General features: G+C 48.4%; 1 protein-coding gene across 1 annotated transcript in view; it reads right to left on the reverse strand.

Annotated features, from left to right (window-relative positions):
- Nucleotides 1-5,417: 5,417 nt before the first annotated feature.
- CEP250 (centrosomal protein 250) overlaps nt 5,418-21,223 on the reverse strand; it is a 34,385-nt gene continuing 18,579 nt past the window's right edge. The window contains exons 22-31 of the mRNA XM_071759848.1: nt 19,870-20,029; nt 18,684-18,996; nt 17,768-17,895; nt 17,389-17,509; nt 15,609-15,763; nt 11,353-13,965; nt 9,133-9,288; nt 8,641-8,736; nt 8,432-8,482; nt 5,418-6,089 (exon numbers count right to left, since the gene is read on the reverse strand). Coding sequence (XP_071615949.1) covers nt 5,808-6,089; nt 8,432-8,482; nt 8,641-8,736; nt 9,133-9,288; nt 11,353-13,965; nt 15,609-15,763; nt 17,389-17,509; nt 17,768-17,895; nt 18,684-18,996; nt 19,870-20,029 — 4,075 coding nt within the window. The 3' untranslated portion in view covers nt 5,418-5,807. The remainder of the gene's footprint in view (nt 6,090-8,431; nt 8,483-8,640; nt 8,737-9,132; nt 9,289-11,352; nt 13,966-15,608; nt 15,764-17,388; nt 17,510-17,767; nt 17,896-18,683; nt 18,997-19,869; nt 20,030-21,223) is intronic.

A 21,223-nucleotide genomic window follows, 5' to 3' on the forward strand; every position in this document is an offset into this window, starting at 1 on the left:
GGCTGCCCCTTCAGAATGTCACAGCCTGAAAGGTCCCCCCCATGAGGTCCTAAAGCTGCCCCTGCCCCAACCATCCCCCTAAATGCTCCTGCCCCAACCATCCCTTTCCCTCTGGCACCCAGAGCTGTCTGAGGGCTGCTGGGCACATGACTGCTTTGCTGCTCACACCCATGGCATTCATGGTCCTTCTCGAGGGCCTGATGCCAACACATCAGTAAGAATTCATCACAAGTGGTTTTGCCCACAAAAGCCCTGTCAAGTTTAACTGGACACCTTCTTGCTGCCCTCCTCTCTTCTGCTGGGCACTGCAGCAGGAGGTGCAGTGCCAGTGGTTCCAGTGCTGACAAACTGCACCTCCGTGTTCCATCATTTGTCCTTGCCTGAACATGATGCTTTTCATGAACTGGGCCATAGGCTGAGGAGGTATTTCCAGCATTTCTGCTGTTCTCCTCTTGCAGTCTGTGGAGTTTTGGAGAAACTGACAAACACAAGAAATTTCTTCCTGGTCCTTTGGGATGCTCAGTGGTCATGTCCAGCTGATACGCCAAGGAGCTACATTCATGGGGCTCCTCCTTGAGCCACAGCTGACACTGTTGGGTCATCTGCTCATGTTTTGCTATGACCAGAAGAATTCTCTGTTCTGGGCACTCGTTGTCTCTAGTTTTCTAGGTTAATACAGTATTACCTGCTTGGATCCAGCAGAGACAGCTGCAGGAGCTCTAATATCCTGGTGGGACAAGCAAATGCCTGGAATCCTGGAGGCAGATGGCTGGGAACAGGGTTCCCATACTTGCTTTCTGTTCTTTGTATTGCTTCCTTGCAGCCAGGGCAGAGATAGCTACCAGAGCTACATGAACAGCAGCAGGGCACAGCTGAAGCCTTGCTTCCAGGTGTCATCTGAAAAAAATAAAATAGAACTGCTTGAGCACCACACATAGCTGAAATCTGAGAGAGCAAATCACCACCACCATGCTTCCCTGTTGCCAGTTGGAATGTGGAGGGAGGGAGGGGAGGATTGGGCCTGGGAACAACTGTATGTTGGCTTACAAAAAAGTGAGTTTTATTTCTGCCAGACCCTCTGTAGTTCTGCTGCCAGTTCACCATTAAAAATGCTTTATTAATCAAAAATTTTGATTAGATGGAAATGATCTCCACACTCGTGTGATGAACACCTTCCACTCTGATTTCTGCACTTACAGGAACTTGCCTCTGACTCTTCCATCCCAGCTGCCACAGTGTAATTTGGTTATGTTCTTCCCTTACAACCCCAGACAAGAGCAGAACAGAACTGGTATGGAATTGTGCTGCTTGACATTCACATGGTTGATGTCTTATGGACTGCACAGTACAGGAACTCACGTGTGGTCCTACCACAAATCAGTGTTACTGCTCAGCTTGGTGTGCTGGCATCAGGCACCCATGAATGCCATGGCTGTGAGCAGCAAAGCAGTGATGTGCCCAGCAGCCCTCAGACAGCTCTGGGTGCCAGAGGGAAAGGGATGGTTGGGGCAGGAGCATTTAGGGGGATGGTTGGGGCAGGGGCAGCTTTAGGACCTCATGGGGGGGACCTTCCAGGCTGTGACATTCTGAAGGGGCAGCCATGGTTGTCACCTGATGGAAAGATCTGGGGTTTTGTAGCCGTGGTGCTGTGACCATTTATTTATCATAGACTCTTGGGGCACTTCCATGGGGGCTGCCCAGTGCCTCTGCCAGGGGGGATTTGCAGAGTGAACTGGATCACTGTGGGAGGGGACTGGAACAAGACTGAAAGTGTTTCCATCACCTGGAGAAACAGGGGGAAGAGGATGGTCATGGAAGATGAAGAGCCCAAGAGAGACTGGTTTCTCCAACCTTCCTGGCTCTTTCACCCTCAAGGTGAGCTGCTTTGTCTCCTGCAGGACAAACTGAAACCTCTCTCTTGTCATCTCCATTTTGTCCCCTTGGATGCCCATACCCAGGTCGTCACCTATAAGGTGACCTTATAGCAACCTTCCAATATCTAAAGTGGGTAAACAAGAAAGTGGGAGTAGGGCTTATTACAGGGGTGTATAGAGAGAGGACAAGGGTAAATGGTTTCAAACTTGAAGAGAGGAGATTTAGACTGGACATGACAAGAAAATTCTTTCCTGTGAGGGTCGTGAGATGCTGGAACAGGTTGCCAATCCCTGCCTCATCCCTGGAATTGTTCAAAGCCAGGATGGATGTGGCCTTGAGCATCCTGATCTAGTGGAAGGTGTCCCTACCTCTGCAGGGGGCATGGATCTTGATCTTTAAGGTCCTTCCAAGCCAAACCATTCTACGATACTACCTAAAAATTACAGTAAGATACTACCTAAAAATTACTTACAGAGAAATAACTACACACACACACAGCAAACCCACTAAAATGCCTGCAGCTCTCCAAATGGCAGCATCCTCAATTCATTATTTCCAGAGGGTCCCAGAAAGGGAACACTGGATAGAAAAGCAAAAGCTTTTTAAGGGGGAAGTTGTGGTACTGCAGGTACGAACTGTTGCATCCCTCATCTCCCACAGCTCTGTGTGTGACACAGAGGACCCAGGAGCTGCAGTTCCCACCCTGACCTAACACAGCACCCTGTGTGCTGGGTTCCTACAACACCCAGCACTGCCTCACTGCCACAGGGATGCAACTGGGAGAACATCCTTCCAGGTACAGGGCACCTGAGTGGTACAACAGTCAAACCCCAACTGCCCTGGGGTTTCACTGCTTTGATGGACAACAGGGGATTTATCCTCAAGAAGGAGAACAAGCACATACTCCTCTTTCTCATTATGCCACTCTCTGGCAGGCCAAAGGAAACTTGCTGCATGTTAAGGAGAACTTAAAGTCAGGCTCAAAAACACAACAGAAGAGACAGAGTCCAAAACTGGGACAGCAAACAGCTCCTGAGAACAACACCTGGCAAGAACAGTGATGATTTTTCCTTATCTATTGACAAGGATTCCACATCACTGATTTGTCTCTGTAGAGAAAACTAATTTTGCACTTTCTACAAAAAATAAAAAGAGCTGAGCATTTCATAATGTAATAGCAGCCCAATAATTGACATAATTCACACATAATTAACACATCATTCAGTTTGGGCAAATAGGAGAAGCTGGAGCTCAGAAGAACAAGCAGCTCTCAGAAAGGGACTGAGTCTACCTGGTGTTTCTCAGCCTTGCTACCAACGTGCTCTGCACTGCTGAAGTGTGAAAGTCATGAGCATGAGAGGCAATCCCTCCACATCATCTGTACAGCTCTGCAAGATCAGAGGGCTTCAAAACACCTAAGAGGAGGACAGGTGTCTCAATACTTCTTTTATTTTTTGGAAAGCAGAACTTCTTTCCACATTTGACCTTAGAAACCTGACACAGCAGAAAGCACAGAACTGGCTTCTTCCCTGTACAGCTTCTCCAAGACATCTGTCTCCAAACAGCATGTGGTAAGGATCACCCAGAGCATCAAAATGGCAGATCCCAGGAGCAAGCAGGAGAGCAAAGTTGACCATGTTGCAACCACTGCAAATGCTGCTGGTGCATCAAAGTGAGCTGCAAGGTTGCCAAGGAAAGCACCTAAAAAGCCAGAGCCCAGAGTTCAGCAGCTGGATGCAGAATTGATGGGGGGTGCCAAAACCATTGCCCTTGAAATTGTGAAAACTGAAGAAGTCAGAGGAAGAAAGAAGTCCAAGGAAAAATCAGAGAAACTTCAGCCAAGGAAGATCTTGGCACCTCTCTGCCTCCCTGCAGTGCTCACCCTGTCAGAAGAAGCAGAAGTCAAGGAGAGCTCACACATTCTCCTCCATGTAGGACAACTGCTGCTCCATGGAAAGCCTCCAGAAGTCCTGAGATCACACCTCTGGAACCACAGCAAGGTCTTCAGTGCCTGCTCAGCAATCTCTGTATCCTCATGCAGGCACCCTCCTCTCCACAGGCCCACGGGACAGCCCACGCCTCCAGTGGGTCTGGGTGCCCCAGCCCACAGCAGCATGGCACAGAGCATCACAGTTAAAGCTTCTCCTGGAGAACCCCCCAGCCCCAGTCAGGAAGGAGGGCAGCACCTGGGAGCCTTCTGGAGGTGTCCTGAGCAGGTCTGTGGCTCACACAGAGCCCCCCAGGCAGCTCCTCCAGGCAGAGAATAAAGAGTTTGCTCCCCAGGGATTGCTTGTGCCTACCTTTATCCAGACCATGCTGTGTCTGAGCACTTTCCCTGCCATGTTTTACCTCATCTTCCTCCCTCCTACAGCCTTGGTCAGGCTCAGACCCAGCTTTACAGGGAATCTTAAGTAGTGAAAAGCAGCCAATGGTTTTGCCTGGCATGGGAAGCTTTGTAGCCAGGCTGGAGGAGTGGCTGGGCTGGCTCTGAAGCTTTGCTTGTGCCCTATGCAGGTGCTGAGGAAAGCTGCACCTTGGTTTGTGCAGTTACTCCTTTGTCTCAAGACCTCTCTTTGGATTCCTACCCAGCACTCTCAGGGGGCTTTTGGTGTCCTGCCAGGGCACCACCCTTCAGCTTTTTATCTTTCCCAGAGGGCTCCTCACCTCCTCTTGATGCCTCAGTGCCTCTCTCCTTGTTCTTCCATGTCCCATAGAGACCATGTGGGCCTTCTGGGGAAGCCTAGGGGCTGCCAAATACCCTTTCAAAGCTTTCCAATGCCCTCTGTTTTTATTTTTCTGCTTCTGAGGGCCCTTCACTTGTCCTTTGATGTGGTCAGATATGCTGCTTGGTGCAGACCTGAGCCCTCTGTGTGCCTTTTGGTACACAGTCCAGGTCCTTTCTATGTCTCTGGATCCCCACCCTGTGCTGTTGGATGCCACCCAGAGCACTTCCTCTGCCTTTCTGTATTCCCTGGGACTGGCTGGTGTAGTAACCCACCCTGTCCTCTACAGGTGACAGCTGAGGGAAGTGCAGGGCACAAATGGAGGTTTGGGTCTGAGGGGACCAGGTCAGTGCAACTTCCTGCTGGGAAGATGCTTTGTCTGTGATAGAAATGTCAGTCTAAAAATGGTGAAGGGCAGAGGCCAGGGGCAGGAGCCAGGTGGATGTTGGGGACCATGTGTTGTATGGCAGCATGTGGGTCCCTGGGCCTGGGGATCTCTGGGCTGAGAGTGGTGCTTGGCTACTGAGCTGATGCCTGCTCAGCGTGCAAAGTGTCCACACTGCAGGCTCCCTGCTGGAGACCAAGAAGCAGATGCTTCCCTTCCTGCATCCCTCTGCCAGGAGGCATTAGCTCTTTCTGATGCAGAGTGTGCCTGGGCACTCTCAGGGTCACTTCTGCACACCAACTTCCACACTTTGCATGGGCTGCCTGGGCCACGGTGCTGGCTTTGGTCTGGCTGAAAAGCTCTGGTTTTCATTCAGAGATGCAGTGTCCCTGAAGAGGACATCATTGCAAGAAGATTTCTGCTCAGAGCCTGTGTTGTGTTTTTGAGAAGTATATTGAAAAAATAAAAGCAGACAAAAGTCTTTGTAAGCAGTACAGAAATGGACAGGAACAAGCTAACAAGGAGGGCTGTGTGGGGACTGCCAAGGCATGCTGTGGTGGAGTGCTTTGGAAAAGGAAGAAATTTTACCTGCTCATCAGGTTCATCCTGTTTTTCCAGGCCTATGACTGACCCCATCCACACAAGCCAGCACCAGTTTTGTCCCACAGCTGCTTCTGCTGGGGAACCTGCAGGGAACACTGTGCTCTCAACTTGTTTTTACTTTGGGGTCCATGCCTTGAACCCAGTCTCTTGCCACAGTTCAGCTGCTGTGGCAGGTCCCCTGCTTGACTTCTGCTGAAGCCTTTTGCTGTTTGGTGGTCCTGCTACCTCAGCTCCTCACTTCTGGCTGCTCTGGCAGTTGAATGCAATGGTTCCCTCTCAGGAGAGTCCAGAGATCTTAGTGCCAAGCTCAGGTTCAGGGACCGATCCAGCTTCCGAGTCTCTGCTTCCAGAACAGCAGCTCTGGGCTCCCTGACCACAGCTGCTAAGGAGGAATTGAGCTCCTGGTGAAGGTCTGATAGCTCCTGGTTGGTTTTTGCACAGCACTCAATATAGTCCTGCTTGGATTTTCGTTCCTGTGCCAGCTGTGTCTGCAGAAGGGACACCTGAAAGAGGCAAAAGGCTCAGAGCAGCCCCATGCTGTTAGCACCATCCCAGCACCAGCTGCCAGGGGAGACACCCTCCAGCTCCAACCCTGACACAAACTGTGGAATGGGAAGCAGCAGGTTCCCAGAGCCACCCAGAACTGAATCCAGATTATCCCCAGTGCCAAGTTCCAGTACAGATACAACATACAACACCAAGACATCTCATGGATATTAAAGAGAGAGGTTCCTACAGGGATTAGAACCCAACTCTTTTTTTCAAGAGAGAGAGCTGGGCTACTAACACCTTAGTTCCACATGCTTTCTCCTCAGCAGGAGGACTACAGGTTACACAAGGTACTGAAAAACTTCTGTTAGGATTGGGTCTTAGAACTTGGAGCTAGCTAGCACACAAAGAGGAGATACCTCTTCCACCTTCCCTAACTCTTTAGAGCATTTCCCAAATGAGCAAAGCATAATCTGAAGAACAAAGCCCAGAGGGAAATAAGCCTGAAAGCACTGCTGAGGCCTTGAAATGTTTCAGATTCTGTTCTTTCCTGACAACACAGGTTGTACCTGCTGGGCTTTCTGGTGGGAGAGGCCCAGCTGCTCTCAGCTCCTGTAAGGTTTGCAGTGCAGCCCCAGGAGCTGTGGGATGGTGCCCTCTGCATGGGCTGGAGTGGAGGAGATGCCAGCAGTGGTAGCTGTGCTCAATGCTTTTGCTGTTTTGGGGAAAACAGCTCAGCTCAGAGGTTTTCCTCTGGTTCCAAAGGCTGTGTTCCATATGGGAATGCAATCCCCAACCCTCAAGCTACAAATATGAAAATATTCTTTCTTGGCAAGTGGACTCCAGTAACAGAAGTATTTCCTAAAGGAGTTTCTCTTATGGAACTGCTGCATTTGAATTACAATTTAAGGCTTGTCCACAGAAAGCCAAAACCAATAAAAAGTGGGACCCTAATCTGCTAAGCACCTAGAGCAGAGGAGGTGTGGAACTTGGGCAGTCAGCTCTGGCTAGGGGAGCACAGGAATGAATTAGGAGCCAGCAGTGCTCAGGAGAAGTAAGACACCAAAGGGACCTCACAGCAAACAATATGCAGAGGCCAGGAACACCACCTCTGGTGAGAGGGACAGATCTGACCTCTGGAATAGAAAAGGCACCTTTGTGGTACTGGGCTTGGAAGCTTGAAAAGCTCTCCCACACCCTGGGAGGTAACCCTGAGGTATGAGTGGGAGAAGTGGCCATCTGCTGCCAAGAGCATCTCCCAGCAAGTGGGAGATCAAATTCCAGCTCTGCTGTTTCTCCAGCCCAGAGGTGTGCCCTACCTCCCCAGCTGAGGACTGTTCTTAGAGCAGAGCACCTTCATTTTCCTGCTGAATTAGGTCCACAGTGCAGGCAGACAGAAGAGGAAGGGGGCTCAACCAGTTACCTGCAGCAACACAACTTCAGACACTGAGGCTTCCTGGGGAAAGCATCCCTAGAATCCTAGAATTGATCAGGTTGGAAAAGACTTGGAGGATCATCCAGTCCAACCCTTAACCCAGCACTACTAACCCAGCTCTCCCAGCCCACTGCTAAACCATGTCCCCCAAAGATAACATGTCCCTTAAGATATGGTTTCAGTACCATAATCATAACCAAACCAGTACCATAACCAAACCTTGATGGTTTCAGTGCTGTTGATTCACTTGCCAGAGGTGAGCACTGTGTGCTTTGCTCACATAAATCTTCCAGGAATTTGGCCCTGAACACCCCTGAGGATTCACCTCCTCAGGGAGACCAGGGTGTACCAAACCCATGGAAGAGAGGTCTGGTGACTGATGCTACTGCCAATCCCACTGTCAAAGGATGCAGCAGGGTTCAGTAGCTGGAATGTACCTTCTTATGCTGATAAAACAAATGTCCATACAGTGCTGTAGTCTCTGACTAGATCTGATATTAGGATTGTGATGAGCACAGAATGGCAACAGGAGACAATGACTGCCTGCAGGCTGTGAGCTCTGGGACTGCCTCAGATCCCTGGAGCTCTGACACAACACAAACTTCTCTGTTAACTGAGCCAAGGGAAAACAGAGAGAGCCAAGAACGTAAGTATTAAGGGGAACATCCTTAGCATATTCTCTAGTTTTTGGCAAGTCCCAGTTTTCTGAATTTCCTCCAATCCCTTTCCTACCATGCCTGACCCCTGGCAAGTCAGAGACTTGACATATGTGACTGATGTCATTTGGCTGTTGCCAACCCATGTGCCTGCTGACTCTGCCTGGTGTTCCTGTGTCCTGACAGCCAGACAAAACTTGGGCTGTAGCACCATGCAAAGCTGTGCCCATCAGTAGCTTTTGGTCAGGGCTTTCCTGCTCCTCACCTGGTTCTGTAACTCCACTAAACGATGACTGCAGCAAGCATGAGGCTCCTCCTGTGAAGAAAACACAAGGATTTATTTTTAGTGTCCAGTTTGGACAGGGCTATACTGGACTTCTACTAGGTCTACACTGGGGGCTCCTGCCCTTGGGATTTACCATCATTCCTCCATTTGGCCAGAGCCTCCTCTCACCAGTAAGGTTCTGTTCTCACCTGCCTGGGAACCTTGTGCTGGTCAGAGTCAGAACCTCCACATGGACCTGGCAGAGATCTGTAATATCTCTTCAGCCTCCTCCGTTCACGTTCCACCTGCACATTGGACAGGAGAAAGGGTCACAGAAACCTGCCAGCAAACAAGGAGCAAAAGCACCTCTGGACATCACAGGAAGGAGATTTCTGCTCAGAGGCTGTCAATTGCACCAGAGAACATTGAAGGCAAAAAGCAATTGATGTGGTTATGTAAGAGAAAGAGCAAGAAGACACAATTCCTGAGAGTCCAATGGGTGTGCATGGGGACACTGGGGCCAGAAGGGAGGTACTGAAGTGGATTTGTGTTTGTGAAGGGGAGAGACAACACTAAAGTGTCCACAGGGGAAGCAGGAGGGGTAAGGAAACAAGCAGAGGACTCCAAAGTGCTGTCTGTGGAAATGTGTTGTGTTCCAAAGGACTGTGAGGTCTTCCAAAGGCAGTGAAAGCCTCTTTTACCTGCTCAAGAGTCTTCCTGAGCTCAGTGTTGTGTTCCTCCAGCTCAGTCTTCTCAAGTTCCAGCCTTGCAACTGCTCCTTGCAGACATTCCAGCTGCTGTGACAGGATTCTCTTCTCTGAGAGCCATGATAGCTGCTCCCCTTCTGCCACAGCCTGCTGGGTGTTCAGAGAGGAGACTGTGAGCTGGTGCCACAGGAAGGTCAGAAGGGCCAAAATTAACATGTTGGGGAATGGACAGTGCCAAGTCCCCTCTCCTCTTCCCAGTCTCCAGGCCAAAACAGCACATGGTCTTCCTAGAGTCTGTTCTCCAGGTCACCCTGGAGAACTGGAATTGTTTGTTCTGGACATGTTCCCTGCTAGTTTTGTTCAGTTTTCCCCATTCTGGTTTTGAGAGAGGCTGGAAACATTAATTTCCTATTCAGCCACTTCATGGTTTTACAAAGGTCTGTAGTATTTCCAGCTCCCTCTTTCTGAGCTATTTTCTCCACCAGGAAGACTTCCACATGGACATGTTCCTCTTAGGGAAACCATTTAACATCTTTGTCCCTGCTCTTTGACCTTCACAGGGTATTCTCCTACCTCTAGTTCTACTCCCTCTCCTTGGATAACCACACAATATGCAAGATGTGGGTGATTTCTGCAGATATAAATCACAAATGTTTTGCTCTCAATTCCCTTTACCTGTTACCTCATCATTACAGAACTGCTCTTTGAAAAAAAAACCAAAAACCAGTGTCAACCAAGGCCTCTGCTCTGCACCCAGTGAAAAGCCACTTCCCTCTCCTGGGTTTCTTGATTACCTGCTCCTTGAAGCAAATTCTGACAGCAACTACAACAGTCCTGGTAATAGCACTGCATGGACCTGTAGGGATGCAACTGCATTACCTGATCCAGTGCTGTTCTATCCCTGACCCACATGGGTGGAACTGACATCTCCTGTTGTTTTCAGGTTTCCTGCCCTTGTCACTGCTCTGCTTCCCATCAGCAGATCCCAATGCCTCTCATCATCCTGAGCAGGCTGGCAGTAAGGTTTCTCAAGTCATGTGTAAATGTATAATGCATAAACAGAGCCCCTTATCAGCATTTTAAATGCCTGCATAGCAATGCAATGCCAAAAGCACCTGTGGCAGAGCCCCACAGACTGCTGAAGCTGCTCCACTACCTGTCACACCACCTGGGACAAATCCACCCAAAATTCCCTTCATGCTTTTTGGACTGCAGCACAGGTACATCCTGAACATGCAATGAAGCCTTAACCTGGTACAAATTCCATTCTTTTCAATGCAATGGAAAAGCTGTACCTCAGATATCACCATCTCTGAGCACCATCAGCACCTGCTCAGCCACTGACAGATTCCACTGAGCTTCATACAAAACTGCACTCAGTTTGGGGCTCCCCAGTTCAGGAGAGTCTGGGATCTACTGGAGAGAGGCCAAGGGAGAGCTGGGAGGATGATGAAGGGACTTGAGCATCTCTGCTGTGAAGAAGGACTGAGAGCCCTGGGGCTGTTCAGCCTGGAGAAGAGAAGGCTGAGAGGGGATCTGCTGAATGTCCATCAATATCTGAGGGTGGGGGGCAGTGGGAAGGGCTCAGTCTCTTTTCAGTGGTGCCCAGGAATAGGACAAGGAATAATGGCCTTAAATTAGAACATAGAAGTTCCACCTCAACATGAGGAGAAACTTCTTGACTGGGAGGATGAGGGAACCTTGGCCCAGGCTGCCCAGAGGGGTTGTGGAGTCTCCTTCTCTGGAGCCTTTCCAAACCCCCCTGGATGTGTTCTGTGTGTCCTGCCCTGGGGGATCCTGCTGGGACAGAGGGGTTGGACTGGGGGATCTCCAGAGGTCCCTCCAAACCCCTAACATCCTATGACTCTGTAATTACTTCAGTCAACTGCACCCTTTCCTTTCCATGCCAAATCCCAACCACATCCCCTTGGTTAAGCTTGCCTAGACAGGAGAGAACCAATTCCCCACCCCCAAATTTGGGGCTTGATTTAATTTTAAATCAAGCTCTGTAGTTCTTTCAGGAATTCTGGGCTTGAGAAACCATCCTAGCAGGGGAACAGTCTCTGGCTGGAGCTGTCCAGACTGCTGGCTGCAGTCAGGGCTTCTTTGGCCAAACAGGTCATGGACTGATTGGAATATATATTCCCAGATCTTTATGGGAAACATCTTTAGAAGCCTTTCTGGACCTTTGAGCTGACTGCTGCTGCTGCCTACCTGCTGCTGATAGCGGTCTGTGTCCCTCTCTGAAACCATGCTCTGCAGGACAGCTATTTCTCCCCTCAGAGTCCCATTGGTCATTTCACTGCTGGTGAGGGCAAGAGTCAGTGCTTGGGCCTTCTCTTTCCATGCCACTTCTCCTCTTTCAGTCTGTTTCAAAAGAGCAATCAAACGCTCCAGTTCTTGACCCTTTGCTTTCCGCTCCTGCTCCAGCTGCTGGGTGAGCTCCTTCTGCCTTTGCAGGAGGTGCTCTCTCTCCTGGAGAACCCTCCTCTTCTCTGCTTCCTCTTCCTCCCATTTTTGGAGTTTTAGGATTTGTTTTTGCAGGGTCTCCCTGTCACCTTTCCATTGCAAAGCTGATGTTATTTGTTTCAGGAGTTCACTCTGCCTCCTAAGCTCTTGTTCTCTCCCGGTCAGAGTCTCCTCTAGATCCCTGACTCTGTCTCTTTGGTGCTTGATCTCTTCATCCTTCTTTGTCAGAGTCTGACGAACATCCTGGAGATCTTCCCAAAGACCTCTTCTTTCCTCTTCTGACTCTTTTGCCCCACTTGGAGCCCTGCTCTCTCGTTCCCTTGCAGGCAAGTCTTCTGCCAGGAGCTTCTCTTGCTCTCTCCAGTGCCTAACCTCTGTGTTTTTCTCAGTTAGCCTAAGCTGGAGATTCTGCAAGGTCTTCAGTTCCTCTTCTTGGTGCTGGAGTTTTTGCTTAAGAGTCTCATTGTCTTCATCTCTCTTCCTCACCACTTCCTCAAGCAGACCCACTTGCTTCTGGCATGATGTTAGTGCTACTTTCATGCTTTCCTCACGAAGCTGCAGTGTGTTCATTTGCTCTGTCTGCCTGAGGAGCTCTGAGCGGTGCTTCCTCACTATCTGCCTCATTTCATCTAGATCCTGCTGTAGCCTCTTGGCCTGATTACCTTCTAGCTCCTTCTGCTCTTGAAGGTCCTGGACATGCTCTTGCAAAGATGCTATCTCTTGATCTCTAGCCTCTAGGAAAGATTCAGCATATTCCAGTTTTTGCAGTATGTCCTTAGTCTGCATCACTGCCTCTTCCTTTTGCTCTTGAAGCCTAGAGACAGCCTCCTCCAGAACCTCTATCTTTTCTTCTCTTTCCTTCAGAGTCAGTTTTGTTGCTTGAAGATCTGTTTGCTCAGCTTCATTCTTTTCCTCCTTTTCCTTGTGTGCCTCACATTGCTTTTGAAGGGATAGCATTTCTTGCTCCTGTTCCTTTAGTACTGCTTGAAGATGCTGCAGAGCTTCCTCCTGCTGGTCAGAGTCTTGTGCTTGTTTTTGGAAGGTCTCAATCACTTCCTTCTGAGACTCAATGATAACATCCTTTTCTTTCAGTAGTGCTGTAGTGTATTCCAAGTGTCTATGTAGGACATTCATCCGTTCTTCTGTTTTTTCCTCATAGCTCCTTCTTTGTTGCTCTTGGCTGTCAATGAGTCTGTCCTTTTCTCTTAAGGTTTCCAAGGTCTGCTCCAGTTGGTCACGCACAGTCCTTAGCTGCATTTCCATGACTTCAGCTTCCTGGATTTGCTTTTGTTTTGATTCAAGATCTTGATCTTTTTTAGATATAGAAAGTGTCATTTCTCCTACTTTACCATGAAGCTCTTGCAGGTGCCCCTCTTGCTGTTCCCTGTACTGCTGCAGGAGACTTAACTGATCCCTTTGAGAGTCACACTCGCTCTCTCTGTCTTCAAGAACTGCCCTCAGGTGTTCAAGGTTTGTGCGCAGAGATTTCACCTCTTCTCTCTCCTTTTCCAGTTCCTGGATCTGCTGAGTCAGAGATAAAAGCTCTGTGTTTTTTTCCTTCAAGTTTTCTTTCATATGGTCAAGATCCACGAGCAGATTTCTCACTTGTGATGCACCGTGTTGTTCTAGAATCATTATTTTCCCCTCCTGGAATTTGATCTCCTGGTCCCTCTCCTCCAGCTCTTTGCTCACCCTGCTGACAGCATTGCTCTGCACTTCTAGCTGCTTCTCAAGCTCTTTTATCTCTTCTTGTTGGGATCTGATCTCCTGGTCCCTCTCCTCCAGCTCTCTGCTCACCTTGCTGACAGCATTGCTCTGCAGTTCCAGTTGCTTCTCCAGCTCCTCTATCTGTTCATGCTGGGATCTGATCTCCTGGTCTCTCTCCTCCAGTTCTTTGTTCATTTTGCTTACAACAATATTTTGTTTTTCCTGCTGCTTCTCCAGCTCCTGTATCTGCTCTTGCTGGGATTCTGTTTTCTCTGTTATCTCCTTAATAACCTGATCAAGAGCAGTTCTCTGCATTTCTTTCTGCTTTTCCAGCATTCTCATCTGTTCCTGGTATAACTTGATTTCTCCCTCCCTCTCTAACAGGGTGGCAGATGTATGAGTGAGATTCTCCTGTAAGGCTTTCACCTCTGCTGCCTCTTTCTGTAGCACCTGGATTTTCTCCCATTGTGTCTCCACTTCCTGGTTTTTAATTTTTAAGACAGACAGTGTGGTTTGGAGTTCTTGTTCAAGAGATTGTTTCATATCTGTTGCTGTATTTGCTCGGGTTTCAGAGGCTGTGAGTGATTCCTCAAGAAGTTTTCTCTCACATTCTAATTTTTCTTGAAGTTCTTGCAGTCTGTCTCGTTCATGCTGCAAAACAGGGAGGAAAAGATTCATTAATCTATGTATGTTTGATTATCATATTATACTTGAACTCCTGCTCCAGTAGGAGCCAATGGCTGAAGTTTGAGCTTTTAGGATAAAAATCAAGCTACTGAATTAATTTCTCTGTTTGATGTAAATTTTCTACCATGGCTTAAAAAGGATTTAAGAACTTTATTTGCCATCATCTGTCCATAACTGATTTTTGGACTAACTGTAAATGGAAAAGTGGGAAATACTGATCTTGTGAGAACAGCTGCACTGGCTCAAATGCCTAGGCTTGTGCCCTGGGTGTAACAGTGCCTGTAAGGGCCCACTTGGGGAAGAAATCCTGAGTGGGACAGACTTACATGGTACCTCCCAGCCCCAGCACTCTTCCAGCTTGTGAGGACTTGCAGAGCCTCCCCCTGACCCTGTGCAGATTTGCTGTATTTACAACACCTTTTGTCAAGAAGCTCTGCAGTGCTCAAGGTGTACCCCCTCCTGTCATTTGCTCATGGTGTGGCTCTTCTTCATCTCCTGGAGAAGTGAGCAAAGGAACACTGCCTCCTCCCTCTTGGCATCCTGCAGACCTTTCCTGGGTTGCCCTTTTTAGGCTGTGTCTTTCCAAGCTCACTCAGCCATCTTCCCAGCTTACTCTTCTTCTTCTTTGCCCTTTCTGAACCTCTTTTAGCTCTGGTCTGTTCTTCTGGGGAGGAGCCACCAGAACTGCAGCCAGGATTTAAAGTCCACATGAAGCATGATTTAGACACTGGCATGATGATGGGGAAGAGACAGCACCTCATGGACTTTTTCTCTATTTTCTTTTTCTCAACTGTGCAGCATTTTCATGGTACCATCCTCTAGGACCCCCCTGTCCCATCCTGAAGGGATAATGATCAGATCACAGTCTATTATCCAGTGTTTCAAAGCAGGACTAGTTTTCCCCTTGCAGACACACATATTTAGCTTTTATTTCTGAAACCTCTTTCCTCCCCACTGTCTGCTCTCAGGTGGGCAATGTTCAACACCTTCCTACTACAGGCAAACTTTGTCCTCTCACCTCAGATATTTCTCTGAATATAGATCTGAATATAGATTTAGACACAAGTAATTGCCCAAACCATGCAACATAAACAGAGCCATGTTAGAAAATTACTTTGACTAAAGCTTCAAGGGCAGAAATCTTCAGAACTGAGGAAAATAACCACCCTGATTAATAACTGAGGTTTTTATGACTACAGCACCTTTTCCTACTTGTCTGGAAGATGCAATTGGAAAAGTCAAACCAAAAAAACAACCACTGGTACAAACAATATTCTTCTCTTCTTGTAGGTCTCTCCACACAGTCTGTGATATTGGTCATCTTAGCAATCTTTCCTTTCTGGCAATGGCCCTGCTAATTCAGCTACAGGGCCTGGCAGGAAAGCAAACTTCTGGGGAAAAAGGAATGATGAGGGGAAGGAAGGAAGGGGAAAATGAGGGAAACTTGGTCAGCATTTGCATATTCTGTATCTTCTCAGATTTGGACTGAATCTGTACAAGACCACCCAAATCACCTCTTCACTGGAAAAAGCTGCTCCTTAGAATTATTAACAGAAGGTCAAAAGAACAGGTAAGAAATGGCCCTTCAGGGCATCTGCCAGCCTCACCAGAACATCCTCTCTTTCCTTCTCAGTGTTCCTGAGTTTCCTTTCCAAAGACACCACCTCTTGATGCAGAGTCTCAGCCTCCTTTTTCAGAGCAGTGACCTCTTCCTGCAGGGCAGCTTGTACAGAGTTCTTCTGGCATTCTGCCTGCTGTGTCTCTGCAGCAATAAAGGTGAAAGAGAGGATGAAAAGCAAAGCAAAACCAAACTGATTTACATCCTACAGAGAAATCATAATTTTCTTATCTGCCTGTCTGTGTTTTCCAGGCCCTAAGCCCACAAGGATTTTCAAAGAAGATATAAATAAAAGAAACTTCCAGGCAGAGAGAAAAAGAATGAAAGTGACAAGGTTCAGGATGTGAAAATGTGTTTGCTTTTTTGCTGGCTGAAGTAGCAGGACTAAGGTCATGGCTGCACATCACCCACAGTGATAGAAACAGGCAGAACAGACAACAATGAAACAAGGACAGAGACTGTAGGGGGGAGTCAGATCCAGTGTCCAGGACAAGGAAGAAGCAGCAAAAGTGAAGATAGATTATGACACAGTGAATTGAGCAGAAAACTTGAGAGAAGTTGGAGAAAAAAATCAAGTGTCAGTGTTGTGCTTGAAGATGGTATTTGTCCAAAAGAATGCCAGAGGAACTGGCAGAAAGGAGGAGGAAATCTTCAGTGATGCTGGGGCAACGTGGCAAGAACTGAGCATCACACCAGCACTGAGACCTGAAACTGAAAGAACTACAGATAGACAGGAACTTGAAACTAAACTAATTGACTGAACCACCACATGAACCAAAAAGGGTGATTAGTGGGATAAGCAGGATCCAGCCAAGGGCAGCATTTAAAGTCCATAAGCTGTTACATGTAACACATGTAGTAAAAACTGCAGATGTTCCAGAAAAAGGGATGATCTAAGGCCTGGAAAAGCCTAATGCAAAGAGTCTGAGAAATGCTCAGCAGTTCCTGCTCAGAGAGGGAACATCAAGAACTGCTGAAGGGGTAAATGCACTAAAGGAACAGGCAGCAGCCTGTGAGGAGGCAATGAGCAATCCCCACACTGCCCTGCTCCTGAGACAAGGATAACCATCAGATCCCAAAGCAGTTCTGATGTGGAGAATGGGAAAATAATGACAGAGAAAGGAGCAGGGATGCCTGTCCAGCTCCAGAGACCAATAGCTCTGGAGCTCTGGGGTGGGCTGGAGAGGAGGGCACTATGTGAACTGGAGTTCTACGTGACCTGAGCTGAGAGATAAACCCAATGGGAACATGTTACCAGAGGTGTAAGGGAGAACTGGCCAGGGAAGTAAGAAATTGTGTTTGCTATGGGTGTGAGCTCAGACACCAAATCTATATCAGCAAGAAAACAGGCAAGAAAGATGCAGAAGCACTAGTACCAGAGAGCTAGGAAAACCAGAAGAAAGGATGCAGTAAAACAGGAACTTATCACTGAACTCTGTTAATCTGCCCTGTGGGAGGAGAAGGGAGTCAAGACAGAAAAGTCTTTTACAGAGAGAAGGATGCTGTAAGGCATGGAGCTCCCCCTGCTCAGTGACACGAGATCCCACAGGCACCAGTTCTGCACATGTATCACCAGCAGCACAGCTGGATGCACTGCTGCACACTGGATTTTTCTCTGTAAAAGCTTTCACTGGTAGGTCTACAGCTAAGTCTCATGCTTATTTTTCTCCTCTTCCATTCCCAGGCACTGCCCTTTTCCTCTGTGTGGCTTCAGAGAGACCTGGAGGCGAGACAGGATGGGGTGAGTGGTTGGAAAGGAGCAGCTGTACCTTCCTGGCTTTGAGCTAACTGCTTCTGCAGCTCTTGATTGTGGGCACTGACATGGTCCATCTCAGCTTGCCTCTCGCTCAGTTTCAGCTCCAAGTCCTGGATCTTCTTCCTTGCATCATTCTGGAAGAGGTAAGAAGAGAAATAACACCTCAGAGAGCCACTGCTGGCAGGAGAAAAGGAGGTACAAACACTAAGACAGAAAGAGCTCAGGTGGGAGGAGGCAGTGGGAGAGTCATGGGAGATGTCACCATTCTCCTTTCTCCTCACGTTAGAAGCAAACTTGGCCTCCAAGAATTTACCCCCCTCCTGGCTTTGGCACTCTGCTTGTCAGTTCTGTCCAGCAGGACAGGATTTCTGGGTGCACCAGACTTGTGTTACCAGATCCTGCTGAGTCTGCTTCAGGTGCTGATGCAGGTCTTGAAGGGCTGCAGCCACTCTGTCTGCTGTCAGCTCTGCAGGGAGGTCCCCAGCCTGAGCAACAGTGAGGCTCCAGACATGACCCTGTTCTGAAGAGAGAAACCATTCTGTTTCAAGCTGTGCTTGAAGGGTCTTCAAAAAGAAAGGACTCTTCATACACAGGAGGAGGTGGCAGTGCCTTTGACACTCTCCTACAGCTCATGTTACAGTGAGATGTGTGTCACAGACTGAAGTTAGTTTGATAACTACTGATGTCAGTGCTGCCCAAGGAAAAATGCCCTGCAACTTGGCATGACTTACAGGGGATCACAGAGTGTTAGGGGTTGGGAGAGACCTCAAAAGATCATGGAGTCCAACCCCCTGGCAGAGCAGGGTCACCTCCAGCAGGGCACACAGGAACACATTCAGGTAGGTTTTGTTTCCAGAGAAGGAGACTCCACAACCTCCCTAGGCAGCTGTGACAGTGCTCCCTCACCCTCACAGGGAAAAAGCTTTTCCTTATGTTTGTGGGGAACCTCCCATGCTCCAGCTTGCACGTGTTACCCTGATCCTGTTATTGGACATCCCTGAGCAGAGCCTGGCTCCATCCTCCTGACACTCACCCTGTACATATTTATAACATTAATGAGGTCACCCCTCAGTCTCCTCCAAGCTGCAGAGCCCCAGCTGCCTCAGCCTTTCCTCAGCAGGGAGATGCTGGGCCCTGTTTGATTTGGATGATGGTCATTTCCACATACACAGAGGGACTCATCTCTCTGCAGGGATGTCAGGGTGTCAAGACTTCCCAAGGCTTGAGTCAGCCTAAACTGAAAGGATGAGTCTGTTGTACCTGGATCACAAGGAACCCCTCCCCTCCCTCACCCAGCCTCCCACTTGCCTGAGCTCCCAGTGACCAAATCTCTGCTGTCACTGATCATGCGGTGGAGAACCAAGTGGAGTTTTTCCAGCTGGGATTGGGATTCCCAGTGGGCACTGTTGGCCTGCTGACACTCTGTGGCCAACACCTCTGCTCTGCTCTCTGTGCTACGAAGCCTCAAATGCAGCTCAGCCACCTCAGCCTCCAGCACACGTACAGAGTCCCTGGAGCAGCATTCCCTGGCTCGGGACTCCTCCAGATCCTGCAGCAGCTCCTGCTCACGAGCTGCCAGCCCAGCCTCCTTCTCCTGCAGTGATTCCTGCAGCACCTGGATCTGTAACAGATGCACAGAGCCTCAGGGACAGGGCTGCTACTGAGGCAGCTGAGCACAAAGTAAAGGGAGGAGTGATGTAGTGAAATGAGGCAATCAGGTGTTGCTAATTGGGCACAGGTGGGCTCAACACAAGTTCACACCTCCCACCTCATAATTAGCAACACCTGATTGCCTCGTTTCACTACAGAGTGAAGGAGAAATCACTTCATCAAAAAGGACACTGGAGACAGAAGGCACAAAGCCAAGAAGACAAACTGAGCAAAATAAGGTAGAAAGAGGCAACTGGAGGGTAAGAGGCCAGAAGGAAGATTCCTCATCCTGAAAGGAATGGTCAAGCTGCCAGGCTTCCCTGCTTTGCAGCCTCAGAGCTGAAGCCCTCTGTGTGTGCAGGAGGGTGACAGTGGGTGGCTGGCAGGGTGAGGACAGATGAAGCATCTCTGAGTGGGGAGCAGGGCTGCCAGGGGTGCCTGGGGGCAGAAGGAAAGGGGAGGCAACAGGGATCCTCTCCAAAATGCCAGATGAACTGGCCATGATGGAAGTGCCTTCCACAGGCTGCAGGAAGCACCTGTTTCACCAGGCTGCTCAGTGCTGACAGAGGTGGAAACACCCTCTGAGGACTCCATTTGTAACAGAGATACTGAGAAGCTCCAAAAACTGAGTCTTCTGTTTCTCTTTGGAGATTCAGTGCTGCCACCCATGAGAGAAGAGGGGAGAACATGGGCAGAACAGATCCAGCCTTGACCTCAATGTGCAAAGTCTCTGAGCAGAAGACAGAAGGCCTGTATGTTGTTGGGAGGGGAAACAAGTTGGGGTCTAGAAGCTGCAGGTGGGATTCTATGTCCCTGGAGAAGAGGAAGCCAGAGCATAGCTCACCTGGTTGTTGAGCTCTTGTATTTCTCTTCTGTGGTCTGAATGGAGCTGCTGGGCCTGCTGAATAGCAGAAAGAAGCTGAGACACCTCATTGTGCTGGGCAAGGTTGTTTTCTTCAAGGGCTCTAAGGCTCACTTCTTTCTCTTCCAGAGACAGAGTCAGCCTGAAAGAGAGAACACCCAACTCATTGCTACATGGTATAACATTTAATAAACTCTTAGGACTTCTAACACCAAGGGGAAAATTGCTTCTGTGGTTTGCCTCAATAACTTGGCTGCTTGTTCAGTCCTAAGCCAGGCTGGCAGTACCACCCAAGCATGTGCACACCACACTTGTCTCCACAAAGGAAGGTGAATTACTCTTATCTCTTCTCAGTGTGGAAATGTGAATATAAACATAACAAAGTTTTAAAATGAAGACACTGGGGAAGAGGAAAATTTTTCTTTTGACTACTGAGACTACAAGAAACATGTTTTGTCAATAGTCAAGTGACATTTAGTAACTCTTAGCTTGTATGTTCTGGTAGGAACAACAGGAACTGACAGCAAGGTGATCTTCAGGGAGTTTCACAAGACTTGCCAGCACCTTTATTACTTTTAACTAGAGAAATGAAGGCCAATACTAGAAGTGGTAAGGGAGGATTGGAAGACATATTTGGATCCTTATATAAGATGCAGGAAGAAAGGGAAGAGAGAGTGCTCTGCCTTTTATTTCTCTTCTTTATTGAAGGTATGTGTTGAAGACTGGCAGGGTGTCAGCAGGTGAAATAGCCTACCCACCCTTTCTCTCCTTTCTTGATTCCTTGGACAGTCAGTGACATCTGCAGCTGTTGAGGCTGGCAAGGACCCTGCTCGAGCCTCTCCAGACACCCACTGGGATATTTTGAGGAACAAAGAAACAGATGGCAGAAGAAACATTCTTTTTTCTTGGGTGCCTCAGAGGGGACATCTGGTTTAGTTCAAAATCTCACTTTTAAGATGGCTTCTGCCAACCAGAAGTATCAGGATGGAAGACCAATACAGATCCTGAATGTTTAAAGCTTACTGGACCCAAGGCAGAGGTGATGGATCTATTTAACTCATTATACTGCAGCTTGTCCTGCCTCCTTTGGTGTGTTTCAGGTTTGAAAGCCAAGAAAATTTAATTTAACAGTATTAATACACCAACATAACAAAAGAGTATCTATTTTTGAGGAAGGACTACTCCAAAAGCCACTGTCTTCAGAAAAGCTGTAGCTAAAGGATTAAAAGAAGAAATTAAACACAATGTCAGATAATGAAACACATCTGCATGGATAGCTCAGAACTCTGTTTTTTAAATGCTTCCAGAGCCACTTGTAAATGCAAAGATCTAAAAG

The sequence above is a fragment of the Heliangelus exortis genome, chromosome 16 (assembly GCF_036169615.1).
Source record: "Heliangelus exortis chromosome 16, bHelExo1.hap1, whole genome shotgun sequence".
Lineage (NCBI taxonomy): Eukaryota > Metazoa > Chordata > Aves > Apodiformes > Trochilidae > Heliangelus > Heliangelus exortis.